The sequence below is a fragment of the Bison bison genome, unplaced genomic scaffold, assembly GCF_000754665.1.
Source record: "Bison bison bison isolate TAMUID 2011002044 unplaced genomic scaffold, Bison_UMD1.0 scf7180017851101, whole genome shotgun sequence".
NCBI classification, from domain to species: Eukaryota; Metazoa; Chordata; class Mammalia; order Artiodactyla; family Bovidae; genus Bison; species Bison bison.
In genome coordinates this window covers 12,726-28,800 of record NW_011481674.1, presented here as the reverse complement: position 1 = coordinate 28,800, position 16,075 = coordinate 12,726, and the positions used below count along the sequence as shown (strand labels likewise).

Below are 16,075 nucleotides of genomic sequence, written 5' to 3'. Positions count from 1 at the left end.
AGGGAACCATGTATACCTGTGGCTGCTTCATGCTGAGATATGGCAGAAGCCAACACAACACTGGAAAGCAATTATCCTTCAATTAAAAATAAATACATTAAACAATACATGCAGCTGACAGGTGTTTCAAGTTCAGCCTTCTTTTAAAAGCCTGGCCTCTCCGCAGGGTTCTAGTTGTGATTCCTAATCTCACTCTTGTCCTGTGCTTCAAGCCTTTCCCTGGGAAGTGGGGCCAGCAGACCATCAGGCTTGGTGGCTTGGCCCCAAGCCTCCCCTGGCAGCGCTGTACTGGCTTCCGTGCTCCCTCCTCCCTGCTCCTGGTCATGCGTTGCTTCCTGGTCCTGAAGACATCCTGCCCTTTTACAAGCACAGAAGTGCACTTTCTACATGTTCTGGATTGTGTAGAGTTGCTGGAGTGGGGGGATTTTCAGAGTATTAGCTTGATCCTTGCTCGAACCCGAGGACCCTCAGTGGCTCATTTAAGCAGACAGCTGGTGTCTGGAAGCTTTCTGTCTGTGGCTGCCCTGGGGGATGACCGAGCATCCCACAACTGTCAGGTCTCCACAAAGTGTTCTTCAGCTTTCTTGTGGGAGGAGTTGCCTACCTTGCAGGAGGGGTCTTAGGTGCTTGTAGAACCCTGGACACCGGTCAGATTGCGGGCTAGTTTCAAATGGCTAAATATCCCCTTTCATTGATCACTTAACACGCGCTTATCAATATCCAAACGTCCGTTCATCATAAGAGGACAATGAGCCCATTAGTAGCATAGAAAAAAAAATTCACATCCTCCCCACCTCTATAGATACAGAGGAGCATTTAAGCAAATTCAATACCATTGCTGTGCTAAGAGCTACGGCACAAACCAGGAGTGGAACAAGGGCATCTATGAGAACCCAGGGCTAACACCATACTTCATTGTGAAAAACAGGCTGCTTTCCTCCTCAGACCAGGAACACAAGGTCTGCTCTCACCACTGCCAGTCAGCCCAGTCCTGGAGGTTCTACCAGAGCAGTTTGGCAACTAGAAGTCATCCAGGCAGAAGAGGAAGGAAAACTGTCTCTACGGATGGATCAGATGATCCTGCTTACAGACCACCCGAAGGAAATCACTTCAAAGGATGATTTCTAAGAAAGCTTGCAGCAGTATTTCAAGATCCAAGTGCCAGGTATAAAAATCTATTGCATTTCTCTTCACTTGTAATGACGAAGGAAACACATTCCATTTACAAGAGTGTCAAAAAGAGGGAAACACCTAGGAATTAGTTCAGCAACAGATGTTCAAATCTGTCCTGGGAAAACCACAAAGCACCACCGAAGAAATGAAAGACGGCTAGAGTTGTAGAGCCTCCTGCATCCATGGGTCAGAAGAGAGCATACTGCTACCAGGACAATTCTCCTCACATCACTCTCAGGTTTGATGTAATCCCAGTGAAATTTCCGGGCTTCCCTGGCAGCTCAGGGATAAAGAATCCACCTGCAATGCAGGAGATCCAAGTTAATTCCCTGGTCTGGGAAGATCCCCTAGAGGAGGGCATGGCAACTCATTCCAGCATTCTTGCCTGGAGAATCCCATGGACAGAGGAGCCTGATGGGCTACAGCTCATAGGGCTGCAAAGAGTCAGACATGACGGAAAGTACTGAGCACACATGCGTGCTCTGAAAACTCCATGTTCATCTGTGTAGAAAGTGCCAAGTTGATTCTGAAATTCACATGAATGCAAGGAACCTAGATGGCCAGTGTAATCCTAAAAAAGAATGACAAGGCAGGAGGACTCGCGTTTGCTGATTTCTAAGCTTACTGCATAGCAAACTGCTCAAGACAGGATGCTACTGGCACAAGGACAGACAGACCAATGGACTTGAACACAGCGTCCAGAAATGAAATGATATGTCTGTGGTCACTTGAGCTTTTACAGAGGGGCTAAGGCCATTCAACAGGGAGCATCTGTTTTCGAGGAATGTTGCTGGCACAACTTTCTAGCCACGTGGGAAAAAAAGAAGGTGGACCTCTACCTCATTCAGACAAGAACCGACTCAAATGCCCAAAGACTTAATCATAAGAGCTAACAGTGTAAAAGCCTCAGAAGAATACACGAAGCGAATTCTTCATGATCCTGGATTTGGCGAGATTCTTAAATTGGCAGCGAGTGCTGTTAAAAATCTGAATTTGAGGCACTGCTTTATCTCAGTCATTTCAATTCAGGGTGATTTAAAGGAGTAGAAGGAGGAAGAGAGCAACGATGGTCTGAGTTTCTGTTCCGTCAACACCTTTTTCTGATGCTGACCTTGGGAGCACGGAGCGTGACAGCAGTCGCCTGGACTTCTGTACCTGCCACTTCAAGGCAGTCAGAGGCTGGCCTTAGGGCCCTCACCCTCCTAATAGGCAGCATCTGGAGAAACCTTCCGTCACTCTTAGGAAGCCAAGCGCCACCGTGGGAGACGGCTCGAGTCGTGCAGAAGGTGTCTGACGGCAACAGGGCGATGTGCAGGGCGATGTACAGTCTCCATGGCAGCTCTGCCTGTCCTCATTCCACTGCTCTGCCAAGCACACTCTCGACTTCCGCCATCCCCACCTGAAGACTGGGAGCGTGCAGGCTCGGGTGCCTCAGGGGCATGTGGTCTGAGCAAACCTGGGGCCGCTCTTTAGGTGGGCATGTAGACCAGGCCCTGTGACGCTTTTGCTGTTACTAAAATACTCCACCTCTGCTCACTAAAGTGGCAAGAGGTTGTGTGAGGTGACACCTACCGAAGGGAAGAAAGATCAAACGTTAAAACCACAAAGAAATCTCTGAGTCCACAGAACCTGAACGATTCTGGTGTTTATTTCTCTCTGGAAACAATTCCTAAATGGGGAACTCATCAACTCGGGGCTCCAGGGGTCAGTGTCTGGCTCACAAGACAGTAAAGGACAGCTACCTTGTGAGAGATGGGGAGATAGTCAGCCCCCCCAAAGGAGGCCTCTCACGTCAGTGTGTTCCTGACCAGGATGGAGACGATGCTTAGGAACACAGTGGATTGCACCAATTGCGCATTTCCTTCGATATCCTCTTCAAGTGGATAATCGAGTGTGATGTCCCTCTCCAGATTAGTAGGTCCTCCAAAATTGCACATGTTCGAACCACAACAATGAACCCAATAGAAACTGTTAAATCTATGAGTCGTCTTTCTTCTGGGGGTTTCCCGAGGCTCTTCGGCTCTATACAGAAATGTGCAGTTAAATGTACAGTTCTTGTAAACGAGTATTTCCCGAGAATTCAAACCTAAAAAAGAAACAGAAATGAAAATCACAGATTTCATGCTTTCAACATCCAAATATCGAAGCACAGTTATCTTAACTAGCTCCATCCCTAAATATTGTTGTTGTTCTGTCGTGCAGTCATATCTGACTCTTTTCGACCCCATGAAGACAGCACGCCAGGCTTCCCTGTCCTTCATTATCTCCTGAAGTTCGCTCAAACACGTGTCCACTGACTGATGATGCCATTCAACCATCTCATCCTCTGTATCCCCTTTCTCCTCCTGCCTTCAACCTTTGCCAGCTTCAGGGTCTTTTACAATAAACCGACTCTGCCCCAGGTGGCCGAAGTACTGGAGCTTCAGGGACTCTCAAGATCTTCTGTAACACCACAGTTCAAAAGCATCAATTCTTTGGTCCAGATCTCACATCCATACACGACTACTGGAAAAACCATAGCCTTGACTATAAGGACTTCTGTCGGCAAAGTGATGTGTCTGCTTTTTAATGTGCTGTTTTAGATGTGTCACACCTTTTTTTCCCAAGGAGCAAGCATCTTTTAATTTCACCATTCTGCAGTCACCATTCTCAGTGATTTTGGATCCCAACAAAATAAAATCTGTTACTGTTTCCATTTTCCCCCCCATCTATTTGCAATGAAGTGATGGGACTGCAGGCCATAATCTTCATTTTTTGAATGTTGAGTTCTAAGCCAGCCTTTTCCCTCTTCTCTTTCATCTTCATCAGGACTCTTTAGTTCCTCTTCACTTCCTGCCATTAGGGTGGTGCCATCTGCATATCTGAGGTTGCTGATATTTCTCCTGGCAGTGTTGATTCCAGTTTGTGATTCATCCAGCCTGGAAGTTTGCATGATGTAATCTTTGAATAAATTAAATAAGCAGGGTGACAATATACAGCCATGATGTACTCTTTTCCCAATTTTGAACCAGTTCGTTGTTAAGTCTGGTTCTAACTGCTGCTTCTTGACCAGCATACAGGTTTCTCAGGAGGCAGGTAAAGTGGTCTGGTATTCCCATCCCTTTAAGATTTTTCCAGTTTGTTGTGATCCACACAGTCAACCGCTTTGGTGTAGTCAATAAAGCAGAAGGAGATGGTTTTCTGGAACTCTCTTGCTTTTTCGATGATCCAACAGATGTTGGCAATTTGATCTCTGGTTCCTCTGCCTTTTCTAAATACACCTTGTATATCTGGAAGATCTGGGCTCCTGTAATGTTGAAGCCTAGCTTGAAGGATTTTCAGCATCAACCTGCTAGCATGTGAAATGAGTGAAATAGTGCAGCAATTTGAACATTCTTTGGTGTTGCCCTTCTTTGGGACTGGAGTGACAACTGACCTTTTCTAGGCCTGTGGCCACTGCTGAGTTTTCTAAATCTGCTGGCATATTGAGTGTAGCACTTCAACAGCATCATCTTTTAGGGTTTGAAAGAGCTCAGCTGGAATTCCATCACTTCCACTAGCTTTGCTCTTAGCAATGGTTGCAAAGGCCCACTGGATCACACTCTTGGATGTCTGGCTCTAAGTAAGTGACCATGCCGTTGTGGTTATCCAGGTCATTAAGACCTTTTTTGTATAGTTCTTCTGTGTGTTCCTGATGCTTCTTTTTTGTCTCTTCTGCGTCTCTTAGCTCCTTGCCATTTCTGCCCTTTATGGAGCCCATCTTTGCCTGCAATGTTCCCTTGGTATCTCTAGTTTTCTTGAGGAGATCTCTGGTCTTTCCCATTCTATTGTTTTCCTCTATTTCTTTGCACTGTTCACTTAAGAAGGCTTTCTTATCTCTCTTTGCTATTCTCTGGAACTCTGCATTCAGGTGGATACATCTTTCCCTTTCTCCTTTGTCTTCCACGTCTCTTCTCTGTTATTTGCAAGGCTTCCTCAGACAACCATTTTGCTTTCTTGCGTTTGTTTTTCTTGGGGATTGTTTTGGTCACCACCACCTGTACAATGTTATGAACGTCCGTCCATCCATAGTTCTTCAGGGACTCGGTCTTTCAGATCAAATCCCTTGAATCTATTTGTCACTTCTACTGTACAAATTATTTTATTTAGCTCACACCAGAGTGGCCGAGTGGTTTCCCCTAGTTTCTACAATTTAAGTCTGAATTTTCCAATAAGCAGTTCATGATCTGAGCCACAGTCAGCTCTGGGTCTTGTTTTTACTGTTGTATAGAGCTTCTCCAACTTTGCCTGTAAAGAATATAATCAATTGGATTTTGGTATCGATCATCTGGTGATGTCCACATGTGGACTCACCTCTTGTGTTGTTGAAAGAGGGTATTTGCTATGACCAGTGCATTCTCTTGGCAAAACTCTGTTAGCCTTTGCCCTGCTTCGTTTTGTACTCAAGGACAAAGTTGTCTATTACTCTACATATCCCTTGACTTCTTACTTTTGCATTCCATTCCCCATGATGAAAAGGACATCTTTCGGTGTGTGTGTTAGTTCTAGAAGGTCTGTGGGGCTTCCCAGATGGCACTAGTGGTCAAGAACCTGCCTGCCAATGTAGGCGATGTAAGAGATCTAAGTTTGATCCTTGGGTCGGGAAGATCCCCTAGAGCAGGGCCCGGCAACCCATTCCAGTATTCTTGCCTCAATAATCCCATGAACAGAGGAGCCTGGCGGACTACAGTCCACAGAATTGCAGAGAGTCGGACACAACTGAAGCAACTAGCATGCACACATGCTAGAAGGTCTGGTAGGTTTTCATAAAACCGTTCCACTTCAGCTTCTTTGGCATTAGTGGCTGGGACATAAGACTTGGATTACTGTCACGTTGAATGGTTTGTCTCAGAAACAAACCAAGGTCATTCTGTCACTTTTCAGACTGCCCCCAAGTACTGCATTTTGGACTCTTTGGTTGACTATTAGGGCTACTCCATTTCTTCTAAGTGATTCTTGCCCACAGTAGTAGATATAATGGTCATCTGAATTAAATCTCCCATTCCCGTCCATTTTAGTTCACTGATTCCTAAAATGTCAATGTTCACTCTTGCCATCTCCGGTTTGACCACTTTCCTGTTGGACAACATCCAATTTACCTTGATTCATGGACCTAACCTTCCAGGTTCCTATGCAATAGTCTTCTTTACAGCTTCAGACTTTCACCACCAAACATCTACAATGCAGGGTTGTTTCTGCTTTGGCTCAGCCTCTTCATTCTTTCTGGAGCTATTTCTCTGCTCTTCCCAGTAGGATATTGGATACTAACCTAGGACGTTCATCTTTCAGTATCATTTGCCTTTCCATACTGTTCATGGGTTCTCAAGGCAAGAATGGTGAAGTGGTTTGCCATTCCCTTCTCCAGTGGGCCACGTTTTCTTAGAGCTCTCCACCATGACCCATCTGCCTTGGGTGGCCCTGCACTGCGTGGCTCAGAGTTTCATTGAAATACACAAGGCTGTGATCCATGTGACCTTTTTGATTAGTTTTCTGTGATTGTGGTTTTCATTCTGTCTGGCCTCTGATGGATGGGGATGAGAGGCTTGTGCAAACCTCCTGATGGGAAGGACTGGCTTTGTGGAAGACCTGGTCTTGCTCTGGTGGGCAGGGCCTTGCTCAGTAAACCTTTAATCCAATTCTCTGCTGATGGGTGGGGTGGTGCTCCCTCACTGTAGTTTGGTCTAAGGCAGCCCAGTCCTGGAGTCTGTAGTGTCTATGATAGGCTGCAGGCTCTATGGTCAGGCGAATGGTGATCTCCTCCAAGAGGATTTACGCCAACATGCTACACCTCCCAGGACTGCTGTGGCCTGTGCCCCTGACCCCACAGCAGGCCACTGTCAACCCACACCTCTGCCAGAGACTCTCGAACATTCACAAGCAAGTCTGCCTTGGTCTCTTGTGGGGTCACTGCTCCTTTCACATGAGTCCTGGTGCACACAAACTTTTATTTGTTCAGTTCAGTTGTTCAGTCATGTTTGACTCTTTGCAACCCCACGGACTGCAGCATGCCACGCTTCTCTGTCCATCACCACCTCCCAGAGTTTACTCAAACTCATATGCACTGAGTGGTGATGCTATCCAACCGTCTCATCCTTTGTCGTCCCCTTCTCCACTCATCTTCAATATTTCCCAGCATCAGGGTCTTTTCCAGTGAGTCGGTTCTTCACATCAGGTGGCCAAAGTATTGGAGTTTCAGCTTCAGCATCAGTCCGTCCAGTCAATGTTCAGGACTGATTTCGTTTAGGATGGACTGGTTGGATCTCCTTGCAGTCCAAGGGACTTTCAAGAGTCTTCTCCAACACTACAACTCAAAACTATCAATTCTTCAGCACTCAGCTTTCTGTATAGTCCAAATCTCACATCCATACATGATTACTGGAAAAGCCATAGCTTTGACTAGATGGACCTTTGTAGGTAAAGTAATGTCTCTGCTTTTTAATATGCTGTCTAGTTTGGCCACAGCTTTTCTTCCAAGAAGCAAATGTCTTTTAATTTCATGGCTGCAGTCACCATCTGCAGTGATTTTGGAGCCCCCCAAAATAAAGTCTCTCACTGTTTCCATTGTTTCCCCATCTATTTGCCATGAAGTGATGGGACCAGATGCCATGATCTTAGTTTTCTGAATGTTGAGTTTTCAGCCAGCATTTTCACTCTCCTCTTTCACTCTCATCAACAGGCTCTTTAGTTCTTCTTCACTTTCTGCCATAAGGGTGGTGTCATCTGGGTATCTGAGGTTATTGATATTTCTCCCAGCAATCTTGATTTCAGCTTGTGCTTCATCCATCCCAGCGTTTCTCATGATGTACTCTGTGTATAGGTTAAGTGAGCAGAGTGACAATATACAGCCTTGACATACTCCTTTCCTGATCTGGAACCAACCACTCTGTTGTTCCATGTCCAGTTCTAACTGTTGCTTCTTGATCTGCATACAGATTTCTCAAGAGGAACGTCAGATGGTCTGGTACTCCCATCTCTTTCAGAATTTTACACAGTTTGCTGTGATCCACACAGTCAAAGGCTTTGGCATAGTCAAGAAAGCACAGGTAGATGTTTTTCTGGAACTCTAATTTTTTCGATGATCCAATGGATGTTGACAATTTGACATCCGGTTCCTCTTTGTTACAAGGCCTTAAATTCTTTTGAAAAATGTTTATGTATTCCATAGTTTGGGCCACATCAGGTCTTAGATGCAGGATGTGGGAGCTTTCCTTGTGGCACCCAGGCTTCTCTCTCCTTGTGGCCCACGGGCTCCAGAGCATGAGGGATCATTAGTTGTAGAAGACGGCCTTAACCGCCCTGCCACATGTGGGATCCCAGTTCCCCAACCAGGGTTGAACCCACGTCCCGTGCACTGAAAGGTAGATTCTTAACACTGGACCACCAGGGAAGTCCCCAGTGCCTAAACTTCTCGAGTGAGCAAGAATATTCAGGTCCACTAGAATTTTCATTACCTCATCAACAACTTCACCTGGGGATGATTTTCCATCTACACTGCCAACTTATCTAGGCACCTGGCCTCCCTAGGTAAGTTTACAGTCCCTTGCAAAGAAGCTATACAAGGGAGTCGCTCTGTTCATTATTTGTCATAAGGAATCTAGGGACCCAGAAATGAATGGAGACCAGGAAATATGTTTTTGCTGATGTCCCAAAGATCATACAGACCCTCAACAAGAAAGCGCCTATAGCATGGTCTTCTGCTGATAGTCTGCAGTTGCCATGGCCCTTCTACATCAGCTCCTTGTGTGGTAAGCACGTTCCTGAGGGATCTAAGGTGCATCCACGTTTTGGGCCTGCTTTGTTGGAAAACCTTCCAGAGGACCACGCTCCTGTGGGAAACAAGGAATTGCCTAAGCTGCACTGGGGAATCTACCTCATTGACCAGGGATGGCCAAGGAGTGGAGGCCTTGAGTGGCAGCAGTCCTTCCAGCCCCTGAAGACACGGCAGGACACCTGTGGACACATGGGCCCACGTGGCAGGCTATGTGTCTCTGCAAGAGGCTACTACTGCCTGCCCTTTAATGGCGCTGAGCCTCAACATAGAAACACGCTCTCGGGATGGGTACAGAGAAAAGAGTGACGGTGTCCCCTGAAACTGCATTGATGGGGTGACTCGTTAAGGAGTAAGAAGGTAATCTGGTACTTACGCATGGAGACAGTAAAACAGCGCCTAATATCATAAGGACACGTTCTCTTAACTGGACAATGGAAGGTGTTTTTCACGATACACTCATGGCATTGTACGTTAAAGGTCCCTAGATAAAAGAGAACAGAGTCAGACTCCACCTTCATTGCCACTCACTGCATCTGCCCAGCAGCCGGACCCTTCCCTCAGCCTCAAGGACTCCCTGAGGCTACACAGCTCAGTCCTCAGTGGGCTCCGAGCCTGGGCAGCATGAGCTTCCTGGACACCAGGACGCCAGGTACACCCAGGAGTTTTTTCTTCTCAGAGACAGGTTCTCAGGAAAGCTCCCAGCTGTCAGGACTGTGAGCCTCTCCTCTGTTGATGGACCCACCTTTTCACGCAGAGCCTGTAGTCATAAGGGACCAAAGCCTCCCTGAGTTCCCTGCACCCAGCCATGCCCGCCTGTTCCAAAGAGGAAGGGCCACAGCCAGAGACTCCCCCGTGCCCACCCTGAGGCCCTGCATCCACTGGTCCTTAGAGGGGCTTCCCTCCATCCTGACCCTCCCCCTGCTCCTGGACACCCTGTGCTCACCAACTGCACAATTGCTAAGATGGAGATCTCAGCTGGCTAAAATGGTGAAAATTCCATTCAGACCCTTAAAATGACCCCAATAAAGTCAAGTCTCATCCTCTTCAAGAAACAGAAGCACTGATACTCACAGGGCTCGACGAAGCCCAGTGGCAATCCCATGAAGAGGAGGAAGGCAAAGAGGAGCATCATCCCTGTGAGGGCTTGAACCTGTAGGTGAGGAAAGCCAGGGCACAAGTCAGCAAGTGTGTGGCTCTTATAGCCACTTCTGGTCTCTCATCTGAGCAGCACGACTCCTGACCACCCTTCCCACCTTCCAGCACCTCTGGCTCTCGGCTGAGCATGGCTCTGGGTAGTGACGAGCTTGCAGCCCTTTCCTACACACAGTGGCTTCGCCTCGCTCAAGCCTTCATCCTAGATGAAGACATGCTCCTACTCTCCATCAGGCAGAGCGTGAGGCTCAGAGTGGTCTGGGGCTGTCTCCTCGTGGCCCTCACACTCCACAAGGAACCCCTGATCTCCCTGTGGTGTCCCGACCTCAAGGCTGACCTGTGTGAAGAGCTGGAACATGCTCCATTCAAGTACTTCTAACTTGTATGAGCTCTGAGACAGAAGTAGAGGGCAGTGACAAGAGAAGAGGAACTAGTGGAGAAGAAGCCAGAAGCCCAGTGCCTGTGCTAGGAAGCATGGACCACATGCCATCATGTCTCCCGGGGACTGGGCGTCACATGGCTCCACATTTCTAGAGGGGAGGCCCTGTGGCTCGTCACCCAAGCCCACACACCAGCACTGGCTGGAGGGAAAGCCCCCCAGCACCAGGAGTGCCCGCACCTGAAACATTTCCTTGTGGGGACTCATCAGCAACCTTGAAGCCTCCAATGTCTACGGTCCTTCCGGATATTCCCTCCCCATCCCCAGGGGCCCCGTCTCCCTTGTCAACCAGGGGATTTGCCCTTTCTGCTCAGGGGCTCCTGTCTGAGGGACATGCCTCGCCTGCTGCTGCCTGTCACCCTGAGGAGACCCAGGGGCAGCCCCTGACAGGTACCTGCCATGGGATCAGCTGAAGCCCAGAATGGGGGCTGACTGTGCATCAGCCAGCCATGCTCCTCGGGTGGGGACCATCAGTGTCCTGCCCCTGGGTCCCTGGCTCTCTTCACGCATGCTCTCTCAGGGATGGCTGGGCCTCAACCTGCTTATGGACAAAGGTCCTCCCACTCGAGGTGAATTTGGGTCAAAGCAGCAGGTGCAGAGGACCAAGACTGAGGAGGGGATCCGAGTCATTGCCCTGCAGGGGCTGCTGATCTGCCCAGCCAGTCAGCCTCCCACGTGGTACCACCGTCTCCATGTCCAAACCCCTTCCCACCCATCCTGTCTGCTCTTCTTACATCTGTCCCTTCCTTCAAGCCACCCGTGCTCCCACTGCCAGTCTCGAGGGCAGCTCAGACCCAGAACCACCCCAAGTGCTCCCGGAAGAGGAGCCTCAGATAGAGAAACCGAGGAGACTGTCGTATCCACCCATCTCATCAGGACAGCGAGGGAGAGAACAAGACTGTGGAGGAGTAGGTGGCCATGGAGTACGTCTCTCTCCACGGATACATCAGGAATACACCTTTAGACACAGAAATGCATCCAGAACTCCAGCTGAGAGTGGAGAGGAGCGCCTGACCAGTGGAAAACAATATACAAAGCCACGCAAAACTCAGTAGGACAAAGGAACTAGAGGGATAAACAGGACTGTTAGCAGGACTGGACCTGCCCTCAGCCAGTGGGGGAACTGAAACAGGGGTCTGATCTCGACACTGGGGCGATTGTCTGAGCCAGACCAGAAACATTTAAGGCTCAGAGTGAAACAGCTGTTCCGTGGCCACCTAAATGGAATGAGAACCAGAGAGTCCTTTCCACAGCCATACATACCCCAGACAGGGACGCAGGTCCCCTGGAAGGCGCATCGACTGGTAGCTGGACCTTAGGGATTGTGGAGCAACCCCAGGGCAACGGCTGCTGTTGACTGTGCGAGACACAGCGAGGGGATGTGAGCAGGGAGACTGTGGTGGGAAATGCCTGTGCAAGAAAGCCAGGCAGCCATGGAAGCAAGGCGATATTGCTGAGTCACGTGCAGGGCATGAAGCCATCACCATAGCTTCTCTCTCTCCACACACCAGCATCGGCAGCTGAACAACAGAGAGGCTGGCCCATCAAACGCCTGACACACTGAACCACACAGGAGGACCCCGCCCAGGGTGCCTCTCCAAGTGCCTAATGTGCCGATCTACAAAGTAGACCCCAGGCAGGGCGGCCCCTCTATGTGCCTGATGCGCCAAACAACAGAGAAGGACCCCAGGCAAGGGAATCCTCTAAGTGCCTGAATGGGCGGAGCTACGGAGAAAGACTGGCCAAAGAGGCCTTCTGATCACCAGCTACAAGAGGCTTGAAAAAAGACTCTGATAGGGCCATAACTCCTGTGGCAGAGGCAGTCCATGTCCCTGCACACTTGGTGCTCCAGGGTCATCGCAAGCCAAGCAGCTGTGCCACCTTCACGTTCAACTCTAACTGGGGCAGAGCTGCCGCAGGCAAAAAAGTCTTGTATCTACACACACAGGGGCGCTTCGGTAGTGTCCCGACTCTTTGCGATCCTGTAGACTGTGGCCTGCCAGGCTTCTCTGTCAGGGAAGGGGGTTCTCTAGGCAAGAATACTGCAGCAGATGGGCTAATACTGGTTGCCATACCCTTCTAGAGCACTATATTTTCCGCTGCCCTAGCTGCCAATTCCCCTGAGTACCTATGCTGCCAGAACCCCTGTGACCCAAGCAGCTGCACCACCTCCACACCTGGCCCTCTCAGGGGCAAACCCAAGTCCTCTAGGGCAGCCTCAGGAGCAAACCCCAAAGGACAACCCACATGCACAGGTGTAAATAAAACCACAACTGAAACCCAGGAGCAGTGTGGCTAAGGAAGAAGACCCAAAACCTTCCTGCCAGCCTTACAAGCTGCAGATTAAATCCACAGGATCAACTAGGCAGACTCTGTGTCTACAGTATACATAAAAAGACATTGAGAGCTCTCACAAAAGAAAATGCACTAGTTCTGATAGCTGTGGACACTGAAAACAAGAACACACAGGAGTAGGACCAGATTAGAATATGAGATGCCCCTGCAGCAGGTCCAGAGACCAGCACAGTGTTGGAGGGCATCCTAGGAAGGTGAGGTGGACTGTGACTCCCAGTGAGGGAAAGGACTCTGACAGCAGCCACTCAAGAAAAACATTTATTATTCTGTTTTTTAATTAATTTATTTTATTTTACAATATTGTATTGGTTTTACCATACATTGACTTGAATCTGCTGTTGGTGTACATGTGTTCCCCATCCTGAACCCCCTTCCCACATCCCTCCCCATCCCATCCCTCTGGGTCATCCCAGTGCACCAGCCCCGAGCACCCTGTATCGTGCATCGAACCTGGACTGGAGATTCGTTTCACATATGATAATTCACATGTTTCAATGCCATTCTCTCATATCATCCCGCCCTCACCCTTTCCCGCAGAGTCCAAAAGACTTCAATGCATCTGTGTCTCTTTTGCTATCTCGCATACAGGGTTATCATTACCATCTTTCTAAATTCCACATATATACGTTAGTATACTCTATTGGTGTTTTTCTTTCTGGCTTTTTTCACTTTGTATAATAGGCTAATTTCATCCACCTCATTAGAACTGATTCAATTGTATTCTTTTTAACGGCTGAGTAATATTCCATTATGTACATGTACCACAGCTTTCTTATCCATTCGTCTACCAATGGCCATCTAGGTTGCTTCCACGTCCTGGTTATTATAAACAGTGCTGCGATGAATCCTGGGGTCCATGTGTCTCTTTCCATTCTGGTTTCCCCAGTGTGTATGCCCAGCATTAGGATTGTTGGGTCCATATGGCAGTTCTGTTTTCAGTTTCTTAAGGAATCTGCACACTGTTCTCCACGGTGGCTGTACTAGTTTGCATTCCCACCAACAGTGTAAGAGGGTTCCCTTTCATCCACACCCTCTCCAGCATTTATTGCTTGTACACTTTTGGATAGCAGCCATTCTGACTGGCGTGAAATGGTACCTCATTGTGGTTTTGGTTTGCATTTCTCTGATAATGAGTGATGTTGAGCATCTTTTCATGTGTTTGTTAGCCATCTGTATGTCTTCTTTGGAGAGATGTCTGTTTAGTACTTTGGCCCACTTTTTGATTGGGTCGTTTATCTTTCTGGAATTGAGCTGCAGGAGTTGTTTGTCTATTTTTGAGATTAATTCTTTGTCCATTGCTTCATTTGCTATTATTTTCTCCCATTGTGAAGGCTGTCTTTTCACCTTGCTTATAGTTTCCTTTGTTGTGTAGAAGGTTTTAATTTTAATTAGGTCCCATTTGTCTATTTTTGCTTTTATTTCTAATATTCTGGGAGGTGGGTCATAGAGGATCCTGCTGTGGTTTATGTCAGAGCGTGTTTTGCTTATGTTTTCCTCTAGGCGTTTAATAGTTTCTGGTCTTATGTTTAGATCTTTAATCCATTTTGAGTTTATTTTTGTGGATGGTGTTAGAAAGTGTTCTAGTTTCATTCTTTTACGAATGGTTGACTAGTTTTCCCAGCACCACTTGTTAAAGAGATTGTCTTTCCTCCATTGTATATTCTTGCCTCCTTTGTCAAAGATGAGCTGTCCATAGGAGTGTGGATTTATCTCTGGGCTTTCTATTTTGTTCCATTGATCTATATTTCTGTCTTTGTGCCAGTGCCATACTGTCTTGATGACTGTGGCTTTGCAGTAGAGATTGAAGTCAGGCAGGTTGATTCCTCCAGTTCCATTCTTCTTTCTCAAGATTGCTTTGGCTATTCAAGGTGTTTTCTATTTCCATACAAATTGTGAAATTATTTGTTCTAGTTCTCTGAAAAATACCATTGGTAGCTTGATAGGGATTGCATTGAGTCTATAGATTGCTTTGGGTATTATACTCATTTTCACTATATTGATTCTTCTGATCCGTGAACACGGTATATTTCTCCATCTGTCTGTGTCCTCTTTGATTTCTTTCACCGGTGTTTTATAGTTTTCTATATATAGGTCTTTTGTTTCTTTAGGGAGATATATTCCTAAGAATTTTATTCTTTTCGTTGCAATGGTGGATGGAATTGTTCCTTGATTTCTCTCTGTTTTCTCATTGTTAGTGTATAGGAATGCAAGGGATTTCTGTGTGCTAATTTTATATCCTGCAGCTTTACTATATTCATTGATTAGCTCTAGTAATTGTCTGGTGGAGTCTTTAGGGTTTTCTATGTAGAGGATCATGTCATCTGCAAACAGTGAGAGTTTTACTTCTTTTCCAATCTGGATTAGGATAAGTGCCCACCAAACCAAACAAAAGAGGAAGAGATAGGGAATCTACCTGATAAAGCATTCCGAATAATGATAGTGAAAATGATCCAAAATCTTGAAAACAAATTGGAGTTACAGATAAATAGCCTGGAGACAAGGATCGAGAAGATGCAAGAAAGGTTTAACAAGGACCTAGAAGAAATAAAAAGAGTCAATATATAATGAATAATGCAATAAATGAGATCAAAAACACTCTGGAGGGAACCAACAGTAGAATAATGGAGGCAGAAGATAGGATAAGGGAGGTAGAAGATAGAATGGTAGAAATAAATGAAACAGAGAGGAAAAACAATTAAAAGAAATGAGGACAACCTCAGAGACCTCTGGGACGATGTTAAATGCCCCAACATTCGAATCATAGGAGTCCCAGAAGAAGAAGACAAAAAGAAAGGCCATGAGAAAATACTTGAGGAGATCACAGTTGAAAACTTCCCTAAAATGGGGAAGGAAATAATCACCCAAGTCCAAGAAACCCAGAGAGTCCCAAACAGGAGAAACCCAAGGAGAAACACCCCAAGACACATATTAATCAAATTAACAAAGATCAAACACAAAGAACAAATATTAAAAGCAGCAAGGGAAAAACAACAAATAACTCACAAGGGAATTCCCATAAGGCTAACAGCTGATCTTTCAATAGAAACTCTTCAAGCCAGGAGGGAATGGCAAGACATACTTAAAATGATGAAAGAAAATAACCTACAGCCCAGATTATTGTACCCAGCAAGGATCTCATTCAAGTATGAAGGAGAAATCAAAAGTTT

General features: G+C 46.9%; 1 protein-coding gene across 1 annotated transcript; it reads right to left on the bottom strand.

Annotated features, from left to right (window-relative positions):
- Positions 1 to 2,786: 2,786 nt before the first annotated feature.
- On the bottom strand, positions 2,787 to 10,108 carry GML (glycosylphosphatidylinositol anchored molecule like). Its single transcript, XM_010850017.1, has 3 exons — positions 10,034 to 10,108; positions 9,336 to 9,443; positions 2,787 to 3,259 (listed from the first exon to the last, which is right to left on the bottom strand). The coding sequence occupies exons 1-3, from the start codon at positions 10,092 to 10,094 to the stop codon at positions 2,961 to 2,963; spliced, it is 468 nt and encodes a 155-aa protein (XP_010848319.1). The 5' UTR covers positions 10,095 to 10,108; the 3' UTR covers positions 2,787 to 2,960.
- Between the last annotated feature and the right edge of the window lie 5,967 nt (positions 10,109 to 16,075).